A 19,464-nucleotide genomic window follows, 5' to 3' on the forward strand; every position below is an offset into this window, starting at 1 on the left:
CTCCTGAGATAACGTGTTGGCTGGGAGAGAGCCCTGGGCCTCCCAGCTGCATGGGCATCAGCCCTGGAGAAGCCCACCAATGCTGCCACCAGTGTGCCCTTACCCACAGCGGTGGACATCTCAGCTCCTGCACCCACACAACCAGGCACCCTAGGCTGTGAGAACACCCCTCCGCATAGAGGGAGCCACTGCACCTCCCCAGGTGCTGGGTCTCACAGAGGCTGATGCCCCTTCGTGCTTGGCCAGCCAGTGGGACACAGCTCCTGCACTTCCTCTGGCTGGTGGAAGCTACAGCTGCCAGGTAAATGTTAAACATGAGAAAGCCATGGGCTACCTTCCTGGGCTCATTCAGCTGCCACTCTGGATGGCAGGTGGAGGCTTTTTTAGCCCTGAAGCCCACCCTGATTGTGGGCAAGTTTGGGCTTCAAAACAGGGTTCATGAACACCCTGAAGGAAGCCACTCTGAAATAATTTGCCTTTAAGGGGAAAAATATCTCTTGGCTTCCTATTCATTAGAGTTTTGTCGACGTTCTGAAGCAGAAGGGCTTTTTCCCTTATGAAACACACTCTTAAGCCTTCCTATAACACAGTCCCCACACATACCTCACTGCAAAACTCTGATGCAACAGTACCCACACTCTAGAAAAGAATGAAACACTCATGCAGAGAAGAAGAAAGAAACCATTTTTATTCTTGAGACACTGAAGTCTTGTTACAGCATCTAGCTGCATCCCCCTGACTGATTTTGTCTGCACGAGTATGAATTTCAACAGGGTAGGGCACCAGATACAAACCAGGAGACCACCACGGGAGGTAAGTAGCCATTTACAATGAGTCAGAGCACATGGCAAGTGTAACTCAGAGAGGGATTTTCCAGGGACCAGTCCGCCCTGCCAGGAGACTCAAGGAGCTGGCGAGGTGATCTTGCTTCCTAGAAAAGGCACTTTCCGGGACCGGAGTTGGTATAGAAGGAGAAAAGGAGGCGGCAGGAGGAAGTACTGGGAGAAAGGGAGGGAGATGCTTCCCAATTTAAACCATTATGTGTCGTGATGGGGCAGTGGTGAGAACGGGTGGGTTATTTTCAGTGTATCAGAAGAAGCAGCCAAGGCCACCTGCCATGCCTGTGCATTGACCAAGGCTGGCACAGAGCCCTGGCACCCTCAGGAAGGGCTGCAAGGGCTGTGACCAGCCACAGTGGCAGGAGGGAGCAGCGTGGTGGGCATGGCCCACCTGGAGACTGGTGCAGGAGGCAAGGGGACGGGAAGGGGGAAGGCAAACTGGGTGAACTCATTCTGTCCATTCCTTCTTGATGGACAGGTTCCACTCCCAGGTGAGATGGTCATGCTTGTCATCATCCGTGAAGAAGGACTTGTTGTGATAGGTACCTCGAGCCAGCATTCCCTTAGGAGCCTCTTCAATAGGCGTCAAGAACTCATATTCCTCTGGCCGTGGCCCATAGCTGCCAACCATGAACGTGGCTTTGTCCACTAGGAGAAAACAATCCACAAGGAATGAGCTCCTCAGGTGGGGAAATGATAATGCAGACAAGAAGGCAAGAGCATAAGCCAAGAGCATAAGACAGAAAGGAAGCAGATGGAGAGAAAGGGATGGTAGTCAACAAGGGGAACACTCAGTGGAGGCAGCGAGAAAGCAGGCAAGTGAAACACCAGGACTGCTGGAAGGATAAATGGATGGATGGGCAGATAGACAGGCACTTCAGTCTGCACCCTCACAAACGTGCATGCTGCAGGAGGGGAGTGACCACCAGAACACATGGCTAGAGGTCTTTCTTGATCCCCTGCTACTTCTCTTTTCTGGTGAGAAGATGCTACTTGTGTGCTTAATGGACTTCAGCCTTAGTGGTGGTTGCTTGCAGAAAATGCAAATGTGGGATGTGTGCGCAAAATGTGGCTTTCCTCTGCAAAGCCCAGATGTGGCACCACTGTAAAATCACAAGAGGTCATGGGCAAGCACAGTTCTGCATGGACATTGGGAAGGGTTTCAGAGCAGCTCTAAATTTTACCAAGTACATCTGGAAGGACTTTCATGGCTGACAAACTCCACAAGGGCTGAGCCACTCTTCAAATGCTGATGGGGGAGGTGAAAAGCACAATACAGAGGAAATCTGTGGCAAACACCGTCTAAGCAGTGTCTCTGGGGACGTTTCTGCTGCAGATGGTGGTGCAGCAAACAGACACCAGAGCTGGCTTGCAACAAGTTCACACAGGCACAGGAAACAGTTGGCCTGGGTGACACAAAGTGCAGGGTAATGCACTTTGCCAAGAAGTCTCATCTCCTGCGTGGCAAGAGAGGCTCTGTCCTGGCCCAAATCTGCAGGGACACTTCTTTGAGCAAGAGTAGGAGCATGGGTGTACAGGGCATGATGGTCTCTTACTCACCTTTCACTCCTGTCCGGTAGGTATGCTGCACATATTTCAGTCCCGACACAATGTCCCTGTTTACCTGAAAAAAGTGACCAGAATTAAGAGTCACCAGGAGGGTTTTCGTCCTCTGTCTGCTGTTATTTGCTCCTTAGATGTCCATCTTGGATCTCTACACCACTGCTCTCAAGGGCTCAGCACAGGACACATTGTGGGAAGCCCTAACATCACTTCTCCACATGCACCCAGAGACCTACAAATCCTCGGTGTGTTTGAGGGCATCTCTTGCCTTTCCCCACCCTTCCCCTGACTTTGAAGCTGACTGGAGCATGTAAGTCAGGTTCTCAGAATAGGCTGATGAGGACAAAGCAAAGTGAAGCAGGGAGGTCCCAGTTAATAGCTTCCATATGGAAAACCAGGGATGGGTGACTGGAGTCATCCCTTCGGCACAAACAGGTGGGCAAGATTCACTGAGCTCTCCCAGATGCCCTCTAAACTCAATGGGGAGCTGGCTCCTCAAGAGATGGAGAGCACCATTTTGTTAATAATCTTTCTTCAAATCTCCCAGGGACAGCTTGTATGTATCCCTTTGCTGTCCTTATCCACCATCACCGCCTTCCTGCAGCACTGTTCAATCTGGTAACAAGATGGGCAGATCCTTTTACATCCTGGGGAGAATCCACATGGTGCCAGTTCTTACAAGCATTGGGACTGAGGGAGAGGGTTAGAGTAGCTCGTCTGTCTCCAAGCATCTCCTATCAACAGGGCTCAGCTACAGACGGAAATATTTCACAGCACAAAAGAGAAATGAAGGCGTCTCTGGGGACAAAGCCATCTCTGAGACAGCAAGTGAGCCTCAGAGAGGGAGGGAAATCTTTCCTGCAGAACCCATACATTAACAGTTTCCCTGATCTGGTTCAGGAGAGATATTCTCCTTCCTTTTGTACTCTCTGCCAAACCCAGCTTTGCCTGCAGCGAACATCTGTGGAGGTGATCACTTCAGTGACAGATGCCACACTGCAAAGTGATCAAGTTTCATTTTCAGCTGGGAACAGAAGAAATGGCTGACACAGTGGTTAATGGGAGGAGGGGAGAAATTAGCCTACTTGGGCATATTGTGACACAGAAAAATTCAGATATCTTCAGCCAAATGCTAAATCTTTTCTGTGCATTCAAGTTCAGCAATACTGACTGAACCCCAAACCAGTACCTTATGGAAGGCCACTATGTCTTCTTCTCCCTTTCCATTCCCACTCTCTGTGACTTAAAGACTAAAACTCAAGCCAAACTCAGCCAAAAACTACCTTTTTCACTTCCAAGCAACCTGTTGTTCACCATAATGGGTGGACAGAAGGCAACTTCTTCCAAGGGGTGGGCAAGCAGACATAATGCTCTGGAAAGACCCAGTTCCTCATTGGGCAGCACGACACCTAAAACTAGGGGACCTTTACCAAGGCCCAGCTTGACCAGTTCTAGATATCTGATAGACTGCAGGTGACTGGCTTCAGCAACTGAGGAGAAGCAACCAGAAGGAAAAAAACTCACTTTGAAGTGGATCTTAACTCTGTATTCAACTCCTTCCTTTAATACAAAGGTCTCTTTCTTGAGCGCTTCAAGGTCACCTGCAAGGAGAGGATCAAGCCATTAGCTAGAGGTGTCACAGGGAGAAGAGACCACCCACAGGGGGATGGGGCTGGGACTGGTGTCGGAGGTGAGGATCACTCCAAAAGACTGCACACCTGCAAAACGAGTGCCCAGTGGGTATAAGGAACTGCACAGTGAGCACACACATGCAAAACTGCCTGCACCTGAGCACGTGTACATATATGCGTCGGTGTCCACTTCTGCACTGAAAATGCCCTAACAACCCTTGGAGACACGGGTCTGGGCACACACACGCAAATGTATTTACATGCAGGCCTGTTGTGAGCTACCTGCAAGAGGGTATCGTGCTCCAGCCATGCCCAGCCCCAGTTTTGGGTGAGCTGAGCATGTTTCACAGCCTCTGCCCGGCCCGCGAGGCCAGGCGGGCGCTGCGCGGTTTCAGCTGAGCAGGAAGCCTCTCGGCTGCTGCGGGCCCAGCTTCCCCTTGTGCAGAAAAGCCCATATAAGGTGAAGCCTGGTCCTCTCCCTGCGTGCCCCGGGGCCGGAACTGCAGCATTTCTTGGTTCTGAAGTTTCACAACAGCCCGCTGCCCAAATGCATGCGTGTCCCTGGTGCTCACGAGCTTAGCTGATAGGAAGCAAGAGGAGGCAGCAGAACCCCAGGAGCTACTAGGGCAATCCAAACGAAGAGAAAGACCCTCAACACTTTCCTGTTGCATCTCCTTTTTCATACAAATGCACCTTAAAATAAAAAGCGAGGCTACAATACCCTCAGGATTCCTCTAAAACCCACTGTAGTATTCCAAGGACAAATTCCCTTTCAATTTGAAGCATGCCGGGGCCTTTGCTTGCTCCCCTGTGTGCCCAGTGAGAGCCCATGCCTACCTGTAAGGTCCATGGTGATCGGTCCTGGGGCAGAGTCACACACCAGGGTGAGCCGGGTGACCACCACATTGGGAGCTGTTGGATCTGCAGGGAGGAAAGGCGGGGGGAGGCTCTCAGGTTGTGAAATTAAGTGTTTGGGGGGAAAAGTGAAGAAGAAATGCCACTGACTTCCCACTCAGAGACTACACAAAGCACCCAGCACCCAGTACCAGCAACACCAGACTTCTCTTAGCACAACAGGACCATGCATCTACCCCAGATGCTCAACACAGATCCCTCCAGCCACCATTCCAATACACAGGAGGTCTTTTCCCTACAGGTGACTCCCCTCTTAAAATCACTTTGAGTAGCAAGGTCCTGTTTTAGCACAGGCTGGTCCCCTCACATTTCAAACCCATCAGGAGTCCTCCAAGGCCCACACACCCTCACCACAAGCCCCTTCCTGATGCTAGCACTCATTGCTACCTTGCAGGTAATGATCAGAGCATTTTCTCTGCCTCCTCTTTATGCATCTCCCCACCTTCCCATAGCCAGTCCTCCATCAGAAGCAGTGTCTGGTCAGACAAGCTCCCTCTTCTCTGAGGCCACCTTGCCCCATCCCCTAGGCACACTGTTGCTGTGCATCTCCCTACATCTCCCATTCCTACAAGATGCTCAGCCTACCTGCCACCACAGGTCCATCTCCCAGCAGGGACTTCTTGTATTTAGCAAGGCTCTCATCATCTTTGTCCAACTCTTGCAGCTCCTGCAGTGTTTTCTGGGGAGGAGGTTTGTAGTTCAGTTTCCCATCCAGCTCATCGTCATCGTCCTCCACATGAGGCTCTTGGGTCTTCTCAGTCATGATCACTTGGTCTGCGTAGCAGAGAGGAGCAGTCAATGGGATTGCTCTGCAGGGGAACAGCGTCCCTGGGAGCACGTTGTGGGTCAGTCCCCAGGCAGTCAGGCAGGCACCTGCCTGGCGCTGAACTCAGCGGGATCGTCAAAGGCAAATGGCGACAGCGATCTGCTGCAATCCCGACACTGCTGTGCTGATATCGAGGCTCGAACACAACCCCCTCCTGCCCCCACTCCTCTCCCTGCAGGCACCGCGCACACGCAGACCTACACCAGCCTTCCCTCGCGGGGAGGAGGCACGGGAGCGGAGGCTGAAACCGGCATGATTTACAGCTGCTCTGCAGCATGATCGCTGGCCGGCAAGCCTGCAATTACAAGCCACCGCACGAGGCTTCAGCGCCTGCCAGAGATCTCACACAAAGAGCTACAGCCACACAGCAGGGCACAGAGACATGAATGTAACCAAGGATGTGCGTTTCATTCGCCCTCTTGTTCTAAGCCAGCAGTGAGGCAGCGTTTCATGAAAAGATCAAGTACCCGACATCTGCTCCCTTCCACTAGCAAGTTCGCTAAAGCCCTCAAAGAAACACACACACTTCGGGCTATCTGCTGGCATCCCTGTTGTTTGCTCCTGGGAACAGCTCACCTCACACCCCTCAGGTCTCCTTCCTGCTAAGGAAGGAAGCACGAGGGTGACTGCATCGAGCCCAGCTGCAGAGCTGCCCCACATACCTGCGCTTCATCCGCAGGACTTCTCGGAAAAGAGAGGCAGGAAGGCTGGGGCTCGCAGCCACGCACTCAGCACAGCCAGGTTGTGTGATGCTGAGTGCTGGCAGTGAAACAGCTTGGGTAGCATCCCAAACAGGAGCTGGAGTAGGGAAAGGGTGATGGGCAGCCTGGCAGAGGGCACAAGATGGGGAAAGAGAAGACAAAGGCAAGCAAAAAGGAGGGAGAGGTGAGCAGCACTGCGCCAGGTCCTCTCTGTCAGCTGCCTGCCTGGCAGAGCCAACCGCATGGTCCTAACCTCCTTCCCGTCCTCCAGAGAAAGGCAAAAAGACAAAGCCATGCCCTCCGGCGCCAGTGGGTGTTGTATAAAAGGGACAAGCCGTTCCTTGCTGTTTGACAGCGAGGTGATTTGGTTGAGCTACACAGACCATTCAGTTCACTTCAGCTTATCCTTACATTAACTCCTTCTCTGAGGCTATCTCTGCCATTCACTTTTTATCTCTTTTCACTTTTTATTCACTTATATCTCTGCTATTCACTTTTTGCCCCGTTCCTTGCAATTCCCCCATCAAGCCCTTTATACCTCTGTACAGCTGTGGCCATAATGTTCCCAGAATTTCCCAGAAGGGAGCTACCAGTATAGTTTTCTCATTCATTGAAACAGAACGGAAATAAATAAATAAATATGCAACAGTTCACAGTGAATCAGCAAGTGGAACCAGGCAGCAATGAGTAATATGCAGACTTCCCAGTGTAATCCCAGCACAGGTGAGACCAGAGAAAAACATTCAAGGAGGCATATATCGGCAAGGGGGATATACATACATACACAGAGGGACAGAGAAGGACCGAGCAGCACAAGAAGGAGCGTACTCAGCCAGGCATGCTAATGGATAACGGTTCTGATGCAAGACTGCTTTGCAACAGTGCATTGCTGTGAGTCAGGAACTAGTGCAGGGGGGCAGCTGGGAAATAAAAGGAAATCCCAGCTCAACTGGACAGGAAGAGAAGCGTGTCCCAGCAGCCAAATGCCCTGGGCTGAGTTCATGCCCATTCCTGGCTCCGGGAGTGCAGAGGACCTGCATACCATGGGAAAGGCACCTGAGTTTGTCCTAATGAGGAAGGAAACCAGCAGCTCCCCGCCAGAACCACAGAACAGAGCTGTCTGCCTGCCCCTGTCCTCCACATATCAAGGCTGTGGTTTAATCACAGGAGGGGGAGAGACCCAGAAGGAGAGACAGATCCCACCAGCCACATGCACAGAGGGGGCAGAGTCAGGGCCGGACCAGCTGACTGCTGCCCATCCCTCAGACCTTCCCTTTACATCTCACATGCCGCAGACTTTCCCTCCCAGCCCAGGGGGCAGCTCACTTGAAGCGGGGATGCTTTTAGGCTCTGAAAACCGCCCAGAGGGGTCCAGAGGCAGCCTGCTGTGCCAGTGGCAAGAGCCATGCAGAACGGCACCAGCCATGCTGCCTGGCAGGAACAACCCCCAGCTCAAGAGCGCCTTTGCAAGATGGCACCGATCAGACCCCACTCGGGTGCTTCTCCCCAAGCTGTGGGCCTGACCCTGCCTTCCTACAATGCTCCCAGGCAGGGAGATGATTGTGAGGAAAGCTCACATTCCCACTGCCCCTGCCCTTGTCTTGCAGGCAACAGCTCCCTGAGGCTGGGAAGAGCTGCAGGTAGTGGGGAGAGCTGGAGCTGGGCACAGCCCTGTGCACTGAAGCTGCTCTCCCCAGCTCTGGGGACTCTGCAAGCAGGGAGATGCTACAGGACTCAGGCACACTGAGTCTCCGTGGGTAAGTGTGTCAGCGCCCACCTGTCAGCGTGCCGGGCTCCTGTACCACTAACCAGACCATGGGCTCTCCTGGCACAGAGACCCCCTGTGCCTCAGGCCATGAGACATATTAAAAGCAAAAAGCATTAACTCCATAAATGCTTTACGCAAGGAGAGATCTGGCTGATTTGTGCCCCGCTCTGCCCTATTTTTCTTGCTTCCCCACAGCCCCAACCCGCAGCTGTGCATTGCCTGTGCTTCTGAGGCCCAGGAGCTCCCAGGCAGCAGGAGGACTGTGTTAAGGACCCCCCAGAGATGGCTGCAGGAGGACACGGAGGGATTGTGCTCTCACAGCTGGCACTGCCTGTGCCGGGGTGGGGGCTGCCCTCTCTCCTGCAGCATTTGGGGACGGGGGACTGCAGACAGGGTGGGTGGTGGGCACCTCCTCAGCCCCCCCGCCCCGCTGTCACAGGGCACGAGGAGGGGTATCACAGGGGCAACATATTATCCACGCTCCCTCTGCGCATCAAATTCACCCCCCAAACCTCCCCCCGACCCAGAACTTATCTCCGGTTAGCGGCTTTGGCAGGGGGGCAGCAATTTTCCACCACGGGGGAGCTCCGCGCCTGCCCGCCCAGCACCCCCCATCCCACCCCCAGGGGTGCGAGGGCAGAGGGGGAGCCCAGCGCCTGCCAGCCCCGGCACCCTCGGGTGCCAGGCAGGGGTTCCCCCTCCGCCGCCATCCCCTTGCCTGTGCCAGTGCCCTCCCGCCACCCTGGGGGGCACAGGGGCCGCCCCCCCTTCCTCTGCCCCTCCGCCCATCTCCATCCCTCCCAGCCCAACTTCCCCCGAGGATGCGGGCAGGGCCCTGACCTCCCTGCCCGTCTCCCTGGGCGGTGGAGCCGCAAGCCAGAACAAAGGCGCAAAGTTGCGGGGCGCAGCATCTCGCCCCCTCCCCGGCCCCCCCGACCCGCGGTCGGTCCCCCCCCGCCCGGGTCCGCACTCACTGCCTGCGCGGCGCCTGCCTCCGGGGTCCTCCTCTGCTCGCAGCGCTCCGCGTTCAGCTTTGGCAGTTGGAGCAGGAAGGAAGTTGGTGGAAAAAAAAAAAAATAACACTCACACGCTCAAAAAAAAAAAAAAAAAAAAAAAAAAAAGCCACCACCAACCCACTCGAAGAGGAAGCCCCGAGACGCGGCCAGGCTCCGCATGCCGCGGAGCTCCGCGCACGGGGGCGCAGCGCCCTGCCCCGCTTTGTCTGCGCTGCGCGCCTCCTGCGCCGCTTTGTCCCCTGAGCGGCCCCGGGCTCTTTGTGCCCGCTGCTGCACCTGGGGGTGGCCCTTTGTTTTTCAGCCCCGGTTTTAGTTGCACTGATTTTCCTCCTTGCTCGGGATGCTGTAATTAAGGTGGATTTGAAAAGCTGACCCCCATTTATACCGCTGTTATACTGCTGTTATACTGCTGTTACACCGATTTATACTGATGGTAAGTGGAGAATCAGGTCGTGTACATCCGTGCATACGTGGGAAGCTTGTAAATGGGGGTCGTTACACACGAACCTCATTTTTTCCCAGTTAGCACATGCTACCTGCTGCATTTAATCAGCAAATTGTTCCCATCCAGCCGCATGTTCCCAACTCTCAGCCATTTTCAGACAAGCAATTTCAAAGATCAGCTACCTCAGGAATAAGCTCACATTTCCTAGGAATGCTTAAATGATCACAAAGATTTTACAACACTTCCTCTCTGAAATATCAGCAGATTTTAATCTTCCTCTTCCACTCACAAATTGCCCACTTAGTTCTTCAGTCACAGCTCCTGCACACACATAATCCTCAGCGCAGAATTGAAGAACAAATTGGATCATTGGTCTGCAACCAACAAACCTGGATCTGAAATGACTGATGGACTCCTTTTAATGCATTTGCAGAAGCAAACCAAGCAAAACAAATCTATTGTCAAGGGGATTCAATTCACTGCCCAGGATCCACGAGTCTATTAGAAAATATTTATCATACACAGATTTTGAAAGGCTGCAGACAACTAAGTAAGAGGAATCTCTGTCAGATCTGAGACTGATCTCAGAAGGGGGAGATGATTTTCTCAGCCTACATGGTTTTGATTCAAGCTATGGATGGCACTTGGAATTCTACCCTCATGCATTTCAAGGGACAAACAGAGCATATCTCTGGCTGGCAATAGATTTCCATTTAGCCAGAGCTGTAGCCTTAGAAACACTTTTAGCCTCCATGAATTAGCTCCAAGACCAAGAGAAATTATTTTATGCTCTGCTGCTCTTTCTCACTCCTACATTCACCCTTCTTGTGGGCCAGCACAAGAGAGCTGAACACAGCACTGAGCTGTTTTAAACATACCTGCCAAAAATAGGTAAGCAAATATGTAAGTATATACCAGTGAGTTTATACATACAAATACAAAAGTGAAAGTATATAAAGAAGAGTCTTCCATCTTTGTTCACTTGTGCTGGCACAAGGGAAGGGGCTGTGTGGGCATGGGGATGGGGAAAGGACAGAGCAAGTTCTTGCAGTGGCCATACCAAATTCTGGTGGCTTGGACTGTGTGAACAGGCCTGGGCAAGCTGTGAAGAGCTGGGTGTGTTAACTATGGGGAGCTTTGAGAAGATGGTCTTATTTTGTTGCCTCCATGTCTTATAAATCCAACTTTTTGGATTGGTTCTAGAAGTGTCCTGACTATCTCCAATTTCAGCAGAATTTCCAGTTTGCACTGGGGACCAGAACGCCCTGGCCAGAAAAGTGTGTGGGTTGAGGTTACTGTTCGCCCACGGCTTGGCCTGAGGTTTCCTTGGGTCCTTGGGTTTAGAGGCTGTGTACAGAGAAACCAGTGCAATTGGAACTCTAGAGTTATTGTCATCGTTTTTGCTGTGGAATGGTTGGATTGAATGGCTTTATTATTTTATGTATTTATTTATTGAGATAAATACTAGACTGCCTGTGTCTTTGTGTAGGTATATACACACTATTTCTAAATGTACGTGAGCATACGTCAAGACCAGTATATCCCCAAACATGAGCATAGAGGTGTAGGTATGTACATCTGTGTGCCACCACAGGTATGTATGCTTAGCCTATACTGGCATGAATGCCTAGCACACAGGCAAGATGGGTTTTACTACTAGATTAGAAATGAGCCAGTAAGTAATTATGGACAAATCATGTCATTGCTCTGTGCTTCAACTTCTTGTTGGTAAGAGGGGTGAGAAGAAACCACAGACATTGGATATGTACCATGGAGAGCAGATGGGAGCTTAGAAACCAGGCGTCATCCTTCAGGTTGGCACATCCAGCATCCCGCTGGGGAACCACGTCACTGATCTGCTGGAAGAAAGGCAGGTTTTGAACTGTGTTGCAGCAGAACATCACTGAAAGCAAATCCCTACCACCAAGTATTTCATCTCTGACAAACTGATGCCATGCAACAAAGATCATCTCTTGGCAGATTTTGTCCAACCCCAGCCAATTCTTACTTCTATGACAGAAGGAGGCAAGGACAACAGCTAGACTGTACCCGCTTCGTTGCAAAAGAAATTGCCATGTTTCAAATGTAGGTTTAGTTGGAAAATAATATTTAAAATATTTAATCAAATATTAAATAAAATAAGTATTAAATATCATTCAGTCCTATTTTCTTTCTTTACACTGACCACAGTCAGTAGTACAATTAGTTGACCACATTAATACATGTAACCAACCAATAGCATCTATTACAAGTCAATATTCAAAACCTTATTCAAATTTTTAAATGCATATCCTTCAACTACAACCTTTACTCCCAGCTGTCTAATGCCTTCTGTAGCACCTTATTGGACCAACAGATCCTGAACTTTCTTAACAATTTTAAGATTAAAAAAAAAAGGCATGGTATTTTTTTTTTTTATTTGTGTTTGGATTGTTTCCGCAAGCTGTCCACCATTTCCATGTTGGAATTTTTTTGCCTGGTACTACATTGCTGTGGTGTGCTGCTAAATGTTATCTCCAGAAGAGATGGCTGCATTTGAGGAAAGGGAACTATTTTATAGCCTTTAGAAGTGACTAACTCAGGAAAACATCACCTCTTATAATCCTGTACTTTGATCTACTATTTAACTGTAAAACGTTCAAAGTGGGTGCTGAAATTTCCCAGGCTGGAAAGCACCAGCATGAGGACTAAAGGTAGATTTCAGTCTGGGTGGGGAATCCTTTTTTGTAGTTTTAAGAGGCTCGATAATGTAATATTTTTCCCACTGCTCTTGTAAAGTAGCTTGGTCTGGAGCTACTCATTTGCACTTGCACTGAACTCAGCACAGGGTGTTGCTGGCTCACACTGCTCGCTAATGAATAACACTGCCGAGTCCTGTCACTGTCATTAGCCTTGCCTCCCCCTCAAGCTTTTCATGGTTTCCAGGAAGACTACAGCCACTACACTGGGAAGACAACCTCATGGTGCAGCAAACTGATGTCACCAGCTGCTGTAGGGGTAGCATCTCTTTTGGCCACAGGCGTCCCCAGGCAGGGTAGTGTCCCTCGCTGCATTTGGAGGTCTCCTACAGAGATCACAGGGTGATCCAGGCCTGAGGGAGTCACAGGATGAGCACAGGAAGGCAGCAGGTCAGGACATTTAGACACGGGGCCTTTCCCTGCCGTATGAGACAGTATTCACTGCATCAGGAGGTGCCACCCAGCTCCATGGTAAACCCAGCACTGCCTTCTTTAACTCTGGTTAAGCAGGATAATTCGGGGAACGCAGCTGGTGAAACATGGATTCGTTCTGTGTGAAGAAAACACAGGCTCAAGGCAACCCAGGATTTGCTTTAAAAGGTGGCATCCTGAGGTTGATCCTGCTGTGCCCAGCACACGTGGTGCCTGTCTTCTCCCTTCTCAGTGCCATCTGCCCCTCCTAAAGCACTGCGAGGGTGTGTGCAGCTGCTGGGGTGGGCAGGGAAGAGGGGATGGGGCTAGGCACAGAGCCCCTGGGAAGGGTTCAGCTGAGCTTCCCACCCCCGGAGCCCCAGCAATCCCCTCAAACCACCTGGCCACAAGGCTCGTGGGCGCTCAGCCAGGCAGGGAGCTGAACCCAGAATGCGTGACTGGGTGCTCCATCTCTCCAGCTCCTCCAGAAGAGATTTCCTAGAAAGATGGAGAGAAGATTGGAGATTTAATGCTTGTCTAAGCTTCTTTCAGGCCAGTTAACGTGCTAATCCCATAACCCTTGTCTCCAGCCTCAAGGTGTGCAAAGACTTCACATGTCTCTCCTACATGCCTTGCCTCCCCTGGGGGAGCGAAGAGAATGGCAAGGCAGGGAGAGGGAAAGAGGCTGGGGGTGACAGGGTGCAGGCAGACAGAGCCTGTTTCCTCCAGAGGCCATCTTGAGAAATGCTGAGGATGGACACAGCAGCCCAGTTAAGGAGAGAGCAAAAGTGGAAGCGAACAGGGAGAGAGGAAGGACAGGGCTGGGTGTAGGGAAGAAGGTCCCTGCCTCCAGGGAACAGGTGTCTCTCCTCTGCATGCCCTGCACTCCAGGGCTAAGTGTGGAGGAAAGCAGCTCCTGCCCCCCTGTCCTCTCAGTGGCTGCTGGGCAGGAGCCTGCCTCTCATGGGACTGCCATCCTGGAGGAGTCACCCTCCAGCGTGGGATTTGAAAGGGGGCTGGATTATTTCAGGGCCTCTCAGAAAATGGGTGGTTATGTAAGGTCAGATCTCAACAAGTGTAATCAAATCTCAGCCCTAAGCTGATCGTCAGGCAGGGTGTTAGGGAGGTATTTATCCAAGCTCTCCCACATGCTCCGCAGCTTCCTTCCCTCCGACGCAGCCAGAGCTGAAGCTGGGACTAAATCAGGAGAGCCGTGGCATCCTCTTTTCTCTGCTGGCCTTAGAAAATCTCCTTGCCAGCTGCACCCTGCCTTGCCCATGCTAAATGCTCACTTCAACAGAGAGCTCAACTTCGTGCTGGAATTCACGGCTTGGTGTGAGCCTGTGCCCAGGACCCTGCTGGCTCTCCATGTGCCTCAGTGCCTCAGCCACAGCAGTGCTCAGGGCACGCTGCTTGCAGCTGTGCAGCCTCCCCTGGAGCTGGGGAGGCGGTGGTTATCTGCCTCTCTGTGCCAACATTCTTCCTTTATTGCACTTGTGCTGTTCCTGTATTAAGGCTCCCATGGCCCTGCCCCTGCCAACCCCCACAGTGCCTTTGTGGCAGGTTCTTACTGAAAGCATTGGTGTGAGAACTGGCCCTCCTCCCTCTATTTCTTCACCTCTTGTTTTGTAGACTTCAGTATATAAAATAGAAAACTAAATGTGGTAAGCTATTTAAATTCTCAGTAGCTATCATCCAATAATATATACACACAGAAGCTTAACAACCAATGAGTGTGCAACATTTGCATGTAATTAGCGTTATCCTCCCAGAGCTAATAGAGTTATAACCAGAAATAATCAATAAGTGGGTCCTGATGAAAATTATATAATGCCAAGGGAAAGCATGGCAAGCAATTGTCATCCTCATCACCTTTGTCATCATCACCTGCTGCACTGGTGAGACCCTCAAGGGAGGATGCTCTTATGGAACCCCATTGTTGCCATTCCGAGCTGGTCACCGGGGAAAGTCTTCCCCTTTCCCCCTCTCCCCCTTCATTTATATGCATTTTGCTGTACAGCTACCTTTAACCTTTATGGTTACTGTATGCCTTCAACTATGTACCCTGCAAATTGATCTTTGTGTATGTGAACATGTGAGTTGTGCAACACGGGTATGCCCAGTGTGTAGTGATAGCTCCTAACCAGCTCACTTCATCCATTATGTGCTTATTGTACTTGACTGGACCCCAGAAGTGGGCTGCAGCTTCAGGTTCTTGGCACAGAAATGGCCTCAGGGGCCTCCCAGTAAGAGGATCTAACTCACTTTGTGAGGGGTGTACCTCCACTTGAAAGCAAGCATGTACTGGGTCTAAATTAAAGGAAGGGTTGAAATCTGCCAGTGAAAAACCATAACATCAAACAAAACAAACAAACAAAGAAACATTAAAACCTAAGGATTTGTGAAACCCTGAGGGAAGAACATAAGGCTTAGTCCATGGTAATACACCTGATCAATAAAAGAAGGTTTTTATTTTTTTAAAAAATATGATTTACATTTCCATCCCCTGTTTTTTCCCCCTTCTGTGGTTATTTTCATCAGGGATCTGCTGTAGCATGGCATCTAGAGCATTTAGCATCCATGTGTCTGGGAGATGAGCAGCCACCCAAGAGACAAGATAATGGAGCAGGAAGAGCAGCCTCCTCTGCCCATTAGCTGAATGTTCCCAAGGAGAATGCAAGATGCTCCCCAAAAGCAATAATTTCTATTTGAAAGCCTCATCTGTTACTTCAAAAAAAAAAAAAAAAAAATTCTAATAATGGTGGTGGTGGCAGAGTTGAACTGAATGGGATTGCACAGCAGCGCTTTTATCTAGTATCAGGAGGAAAGAGTCTGTAGCATGGTGTGAAAACCATAGGAGTGGATGTGTCTCCTTAAGAAGAAGAAACATTTTACCAAAATGTGTTAGAAGAGCCTCTCTTGATTGGGCTGCTGGTTGCCAAGGAGAAAGAATTGATCATTCAGAGCAAGATGAGAAGAGGAGCTGTCAGGAAAGAAGACATCTGGAGCTGACTAGTGCATGGTTTTGTCTTCTTAGCCCAGTGACACTGAATCATTTGCTTCACTGTTTTAAACAGAATAAACTTCTGAAAATATCTGATTTCCATTTAAATTAAAAAAAAAAAAAAAAAGTAGCCTCTTCTTTTTCTTCTTCTTCTTAGCAATGAAGCTAAACAAGACAATATTACTTCCATGCTTGGTTCAATGTGTGATCACTTTTAGTCAGTGCTAGTGGGTCATTAAATCACCGCTTGCAGGTACATGGCATGTAATTCATACAGAAGGAATCAATAATGAAACTTAAAAAAAAAAAAAAAAAAAAAAAAAAAAAATCTAAGGAAGATTCTTGAGACAATACTGTAAAAAATGTGCTATTCAGGTACATTTTTAATAGCAATAACATGCTCTGGTTTCTGGCAGCCAGACAGACAACAAGATTAACTTCTTGTGTTTGATCAAAAAAGTGAAAAAATGTCCTAGTTCAGGACTTTAATGTTAAGCTTGTTTGGTAAATGGCATTCAGGAGGAAAATAATTTTATAAAAGAAAAACAGATATTTTAATTGTTGGCAGAGCAACAACAGGAAAAAAAGGAAGTTTTTTAAAATGATCTAACAAGCTCAGTCCCACTGCAGCACTACCAACGGCCTGCCTGCAGACATTAAGCAAAGTATTGCAGATATTAAGCAAAGTATTACAGATATTAAGCACAGAAAGGACGCTTACTCACATTACTGCTTTCTCCTGGGACAACTCAGCTCTGAGCAGGGGGATGCTCCTAAATGATGAATCACAAAGCAGTTACAAACTACTGAGCTCTTTGTGCTACATGGCCGAGCTCATTGCTCCCCACAGTAGATGTCTAGGTGGATGGGTCTCTGCAGGTCTCTGAGATTTCTGTACATCAGTTTCCATATTTACAAATAGGGGTGATGAAAATTTGCCCTGTACTTTGAGATCTGGGGGTGAAAAGTACTATCTAAAAATGAGAAGAATCATTCTGCTTTTCTTTTTGTTAATACCAATCAGGAAAATGTTTGTGTAAATTATTAAAATCCTAACAGTGTACTTCTTGAGAGCATTAGGTGGCAAGACTTTGTTATCTGTTTGAAGAAAGGCCAGGCTCACTGCTCAGAGCAAGAAAATGTAACTCTCTGGTAGCTAATGAAGTGTATGACAGGCTACACGGGTTTTATATTGTCTGCTATAAAAAGCCCTGGCACGTCCTAAAGTGTTGGTGCCTGAGAGCCTGGGGCCTGCAACGATGTGCTGGCATGCACGTTAAGCACCTTGACTGAAGGGGAAAAGCAGGATCCTCGCCTTCCCCGAGGAAGCCTGGGGACAGCAGCACAAGCAGACTGCTCGGATGTGTAACATGGGGCTGCATGAGCAGCTTGGTGCCACCAAGCCCCCCCGGTAGGAAACATCAGGGACTTAGCCACCGGTGTGAAGTCCCTGGTGTCACCTACTTTTTAACACAGGCAGGGACATTTCTGGGAGTTTAACTAAGCCTTAGGGTTTGATTTATTTTTCCTCAAAAGGCCTTTTTCTCCAGACTGACCCTGGAAATCTCTCTCTGGAGCCCTGGCAGTGGAAAAGCAGGCCTTAGCCTCTTTCACCTCCACCTCATTGCCAGGGCAGTCTCCAGGGCATGACTGGAAATGAAACTCAGGAAACCAGGCTCTTCTGCAAGCTGAGCACAGAGGCACCCAGCATAACAGCAGGCACAGACCCCCGAAGTCAGCAAAGCCCCGTGTTTATTGCAGGCCGTTACAGGTGCTTCATCCCGAAACCAGAGCAGTGGCCCCTGATTTCCTGGAGGAAGGACAGGAGGACTCTCCATGAGGATGCCTTCTTCTCTGCAGTTCTGACAGACTGGTTTGCACGTACTCGAGCAGCTAAATACTGTCTCAGCTCTCTGTAGCTGGTTCCCTTTTTTCACTAGCACAGCTGACAGACCGTTCAGCAACATGGCGAGCGTTGCGGAAGGAGAGTTACAGCAAGTGAGTCTTCTTCTGCAGACACCTTAGTACACCAGGCTTCTCACCAAGATACTGTTGGCATGACAACTTCACTGACCTACAAAACAAACAGATGATTTCTTTCCAAATCAAGGTCCTACCACTCTCTTCCTCCTGCCAGGAGTGCAAAAGCATTTGCTAGGCTGCCTATCTTTATGTGGGAAACCTATGTTTACCTGCAGATGCCTCGGAGATTCCCTGTTCATTCCCAGGTACCTATGTCTGTCTGACAAGCCATAAAACTCTATCAACACAGAGCAAAGTCTCACAAGCACCTGGCATAAGCTGGTAGAGGTTTCTTTCAAAAGGGTTGTTGTAGCCCATGCCAGACACCGCCCTCATCCACTGCATCCCCAGCCTGAGCCCTGCCTTTGGATTTCCTCCCACAGTCTCATGAGCTCAGCCAGCCCTGGAAAAGTCACTATCTTGTAAACCAGTGTTGTCTTTGTCATTCAAGCGAGCTGCTATTTTTGGTATAACTACTGTTGCCATGGCAACACCAGCTCACAAATAGGGTCAGAAACCTCGGAGATATCTTTAAGCAGTTCCTTGGAATAGGGACTTATCTGGCCAGAGGTAATGAAGGTCTCGGTTTTTCCTTTGGGACAACACCCCTGCCACCACACGGCCCCTGCAGCTCCTAAAGCAGCTGGGTCTGGATGCAGTGGCCTGAGAGGCCAGCACTGGCTTCTCTGGGGCCAGATGAGACCAAGCCTGGGCAGGGAGACAGGGGCTGCAGGCTAGGAAGGGATCATCAAGCACCCCATTCCGGGACAAAACTCCCCATCCAGCCATGTGGCACAGAGCTGGCGCAACACAGCTGGATGGGGCAACATGGCTGGATGGGGTCCCAACAAAGCAGAGAAAGGAGATTGAAGGAGGGAGAGAAGGAGAGGAGAGGGGAAATGTCCTGGTCATAGTGGGGGATAAGAAAAAACGCAATGAGTGGGGCTGCTCCGGGAGTTCCTGCCACGCTTTCTCAGTGAGCAAAAAATAGCTTTGTGTGACACACTGGAATTTTTTTCCCATGTGTCCACTTTTATATAGAGAAATGAGCCTGCTTTCACTGGGGAAAAAAAAAAAAAAAAAAAAAAAGAAAGAAAAAAAAAAAAGAAAAAACAAAGGAAAACAAAGGGGATGTTTCAAAAACAAACGGCCTGAAAACGTAAATTTTTAAGATTAAGAAAAAGGAAGCCTGTAAGGTTTCAAAAGAGCAGGGAGGGGGGACAAGAAGAAAGCAAGCACACTTCCCCTGAGGTCTGGGGGGCTGTAAAGACGATTTTCCCATCAACTCTACCCACACAGGCAGAAAGGGAGGGGGAGCCCCCGGAAACCTGCCTGAAGCAGATGGAGGCATGGGAATGAGCAGCAGGGATGGGACAGAGCCTGCTGCCAGCAGGCTGCACCTGTTTATATCCACACAAACAGGTTCCTGCCCACAGAAATCACTTCTGCTGTCAGGAGCTGCTGAGCGCAATCCATCTCGGTGCATTTGTGTGCAAGCTCAAGTCACTGCAAGTAGAGATGATGCCAACACGATGCTGCCCCCGTCCTCTTCCCATGCCCAGAAATTATCACACAAGCCTCTGAA

At 49.9% G+C, this 19,464-nt stretch overlaps 1 protein-coding gene across 2 annotated transcripts; it reads right to left on the reverse strand.

Annotated features, from left to right (window-relative positions):
• Positions 1-661: 661 nt before the first annotated feature.
• ARHGDIB (Rho GDP dissociation inhibitor beta) lies at positions 662-9,326 on the reverse strand. 2 transcript variants are annotated; one of them, XM_032205109.1, is made up of 6 exons: positions 9,218-9,326; positions 5,534-5,722; positions 4,871-4,954; positions 3,927-4,003; positions 2,400-2,463; positions 662-1,487 (listed from the first exon to the last, which is right to left on the reverse strand). In XM_032205109.1, the coding sequence occupies exons 2-6, from the start codon at positions 5,709-5,711 to the stop codon at positions 1,288-1,290; spliced, it is 603 nt and encodes a 200-aa protein (XP_032061000.1). In that variant the 5' UTR covers positions 5,712-5,722; positions 9,218-9,326; the 3' UTR covers positions 662-1,287. The 2 variants fall into 2 exon arrangements, with proteins under 2 accessions (XP_032061000.1, XP_032061004.1); XM_032205113.1 differs by lacking the exon at positions 9,218-9,326 and adding an exon at positions 6,437-6,490.
• Between the last annotated feature and the right edge of the window lie 10,138 nt (positions 9,327-19,464).

The sequence above is a fragment of the Aythya fuligula genome, chromosome 1 (genome assembly GCF_009819795.1).
Source record: "Aythya fuligula isolate bAytFul2 chromosome 1, bAytFul2.pri, whole genome shotgun sequence".
Classification (NCBI taxonomy): domain Eukaryota; kingdom Metazoa; phylum Chordata; class Aves; order Anseriformes; family Anatidae; genus Aythya; species Aythya fuligula.

What these genes read in the sequence shown, in the direction of transcription:
- ARHGDIB (XM_032205109.1), bottom strand. Translation starts at nt 5,711, where the DNA reads ATGACTGAGAAGACCCAAGAGCCTCATGTGGAGGACGATGACGATGAG. An exon ending in AGATGGACCTGTGGTGGCAG is followed by an intron (nt 4,955 to 5,533) that starts GTAGGCTGAGCA and finishes TCCTCCCTGCAG; the next exon opens with ATCCAACAGCTCCCAATGTG. An exon ending in GATCACCATGGACCTTACAG is followed by an intron (nt 4,004 to 4,870) that starts GTAGGCATGGGC and finishes CTCTCCTTGCAG; the next exon opens with GTGACCTTGAAGCGCTCAAG.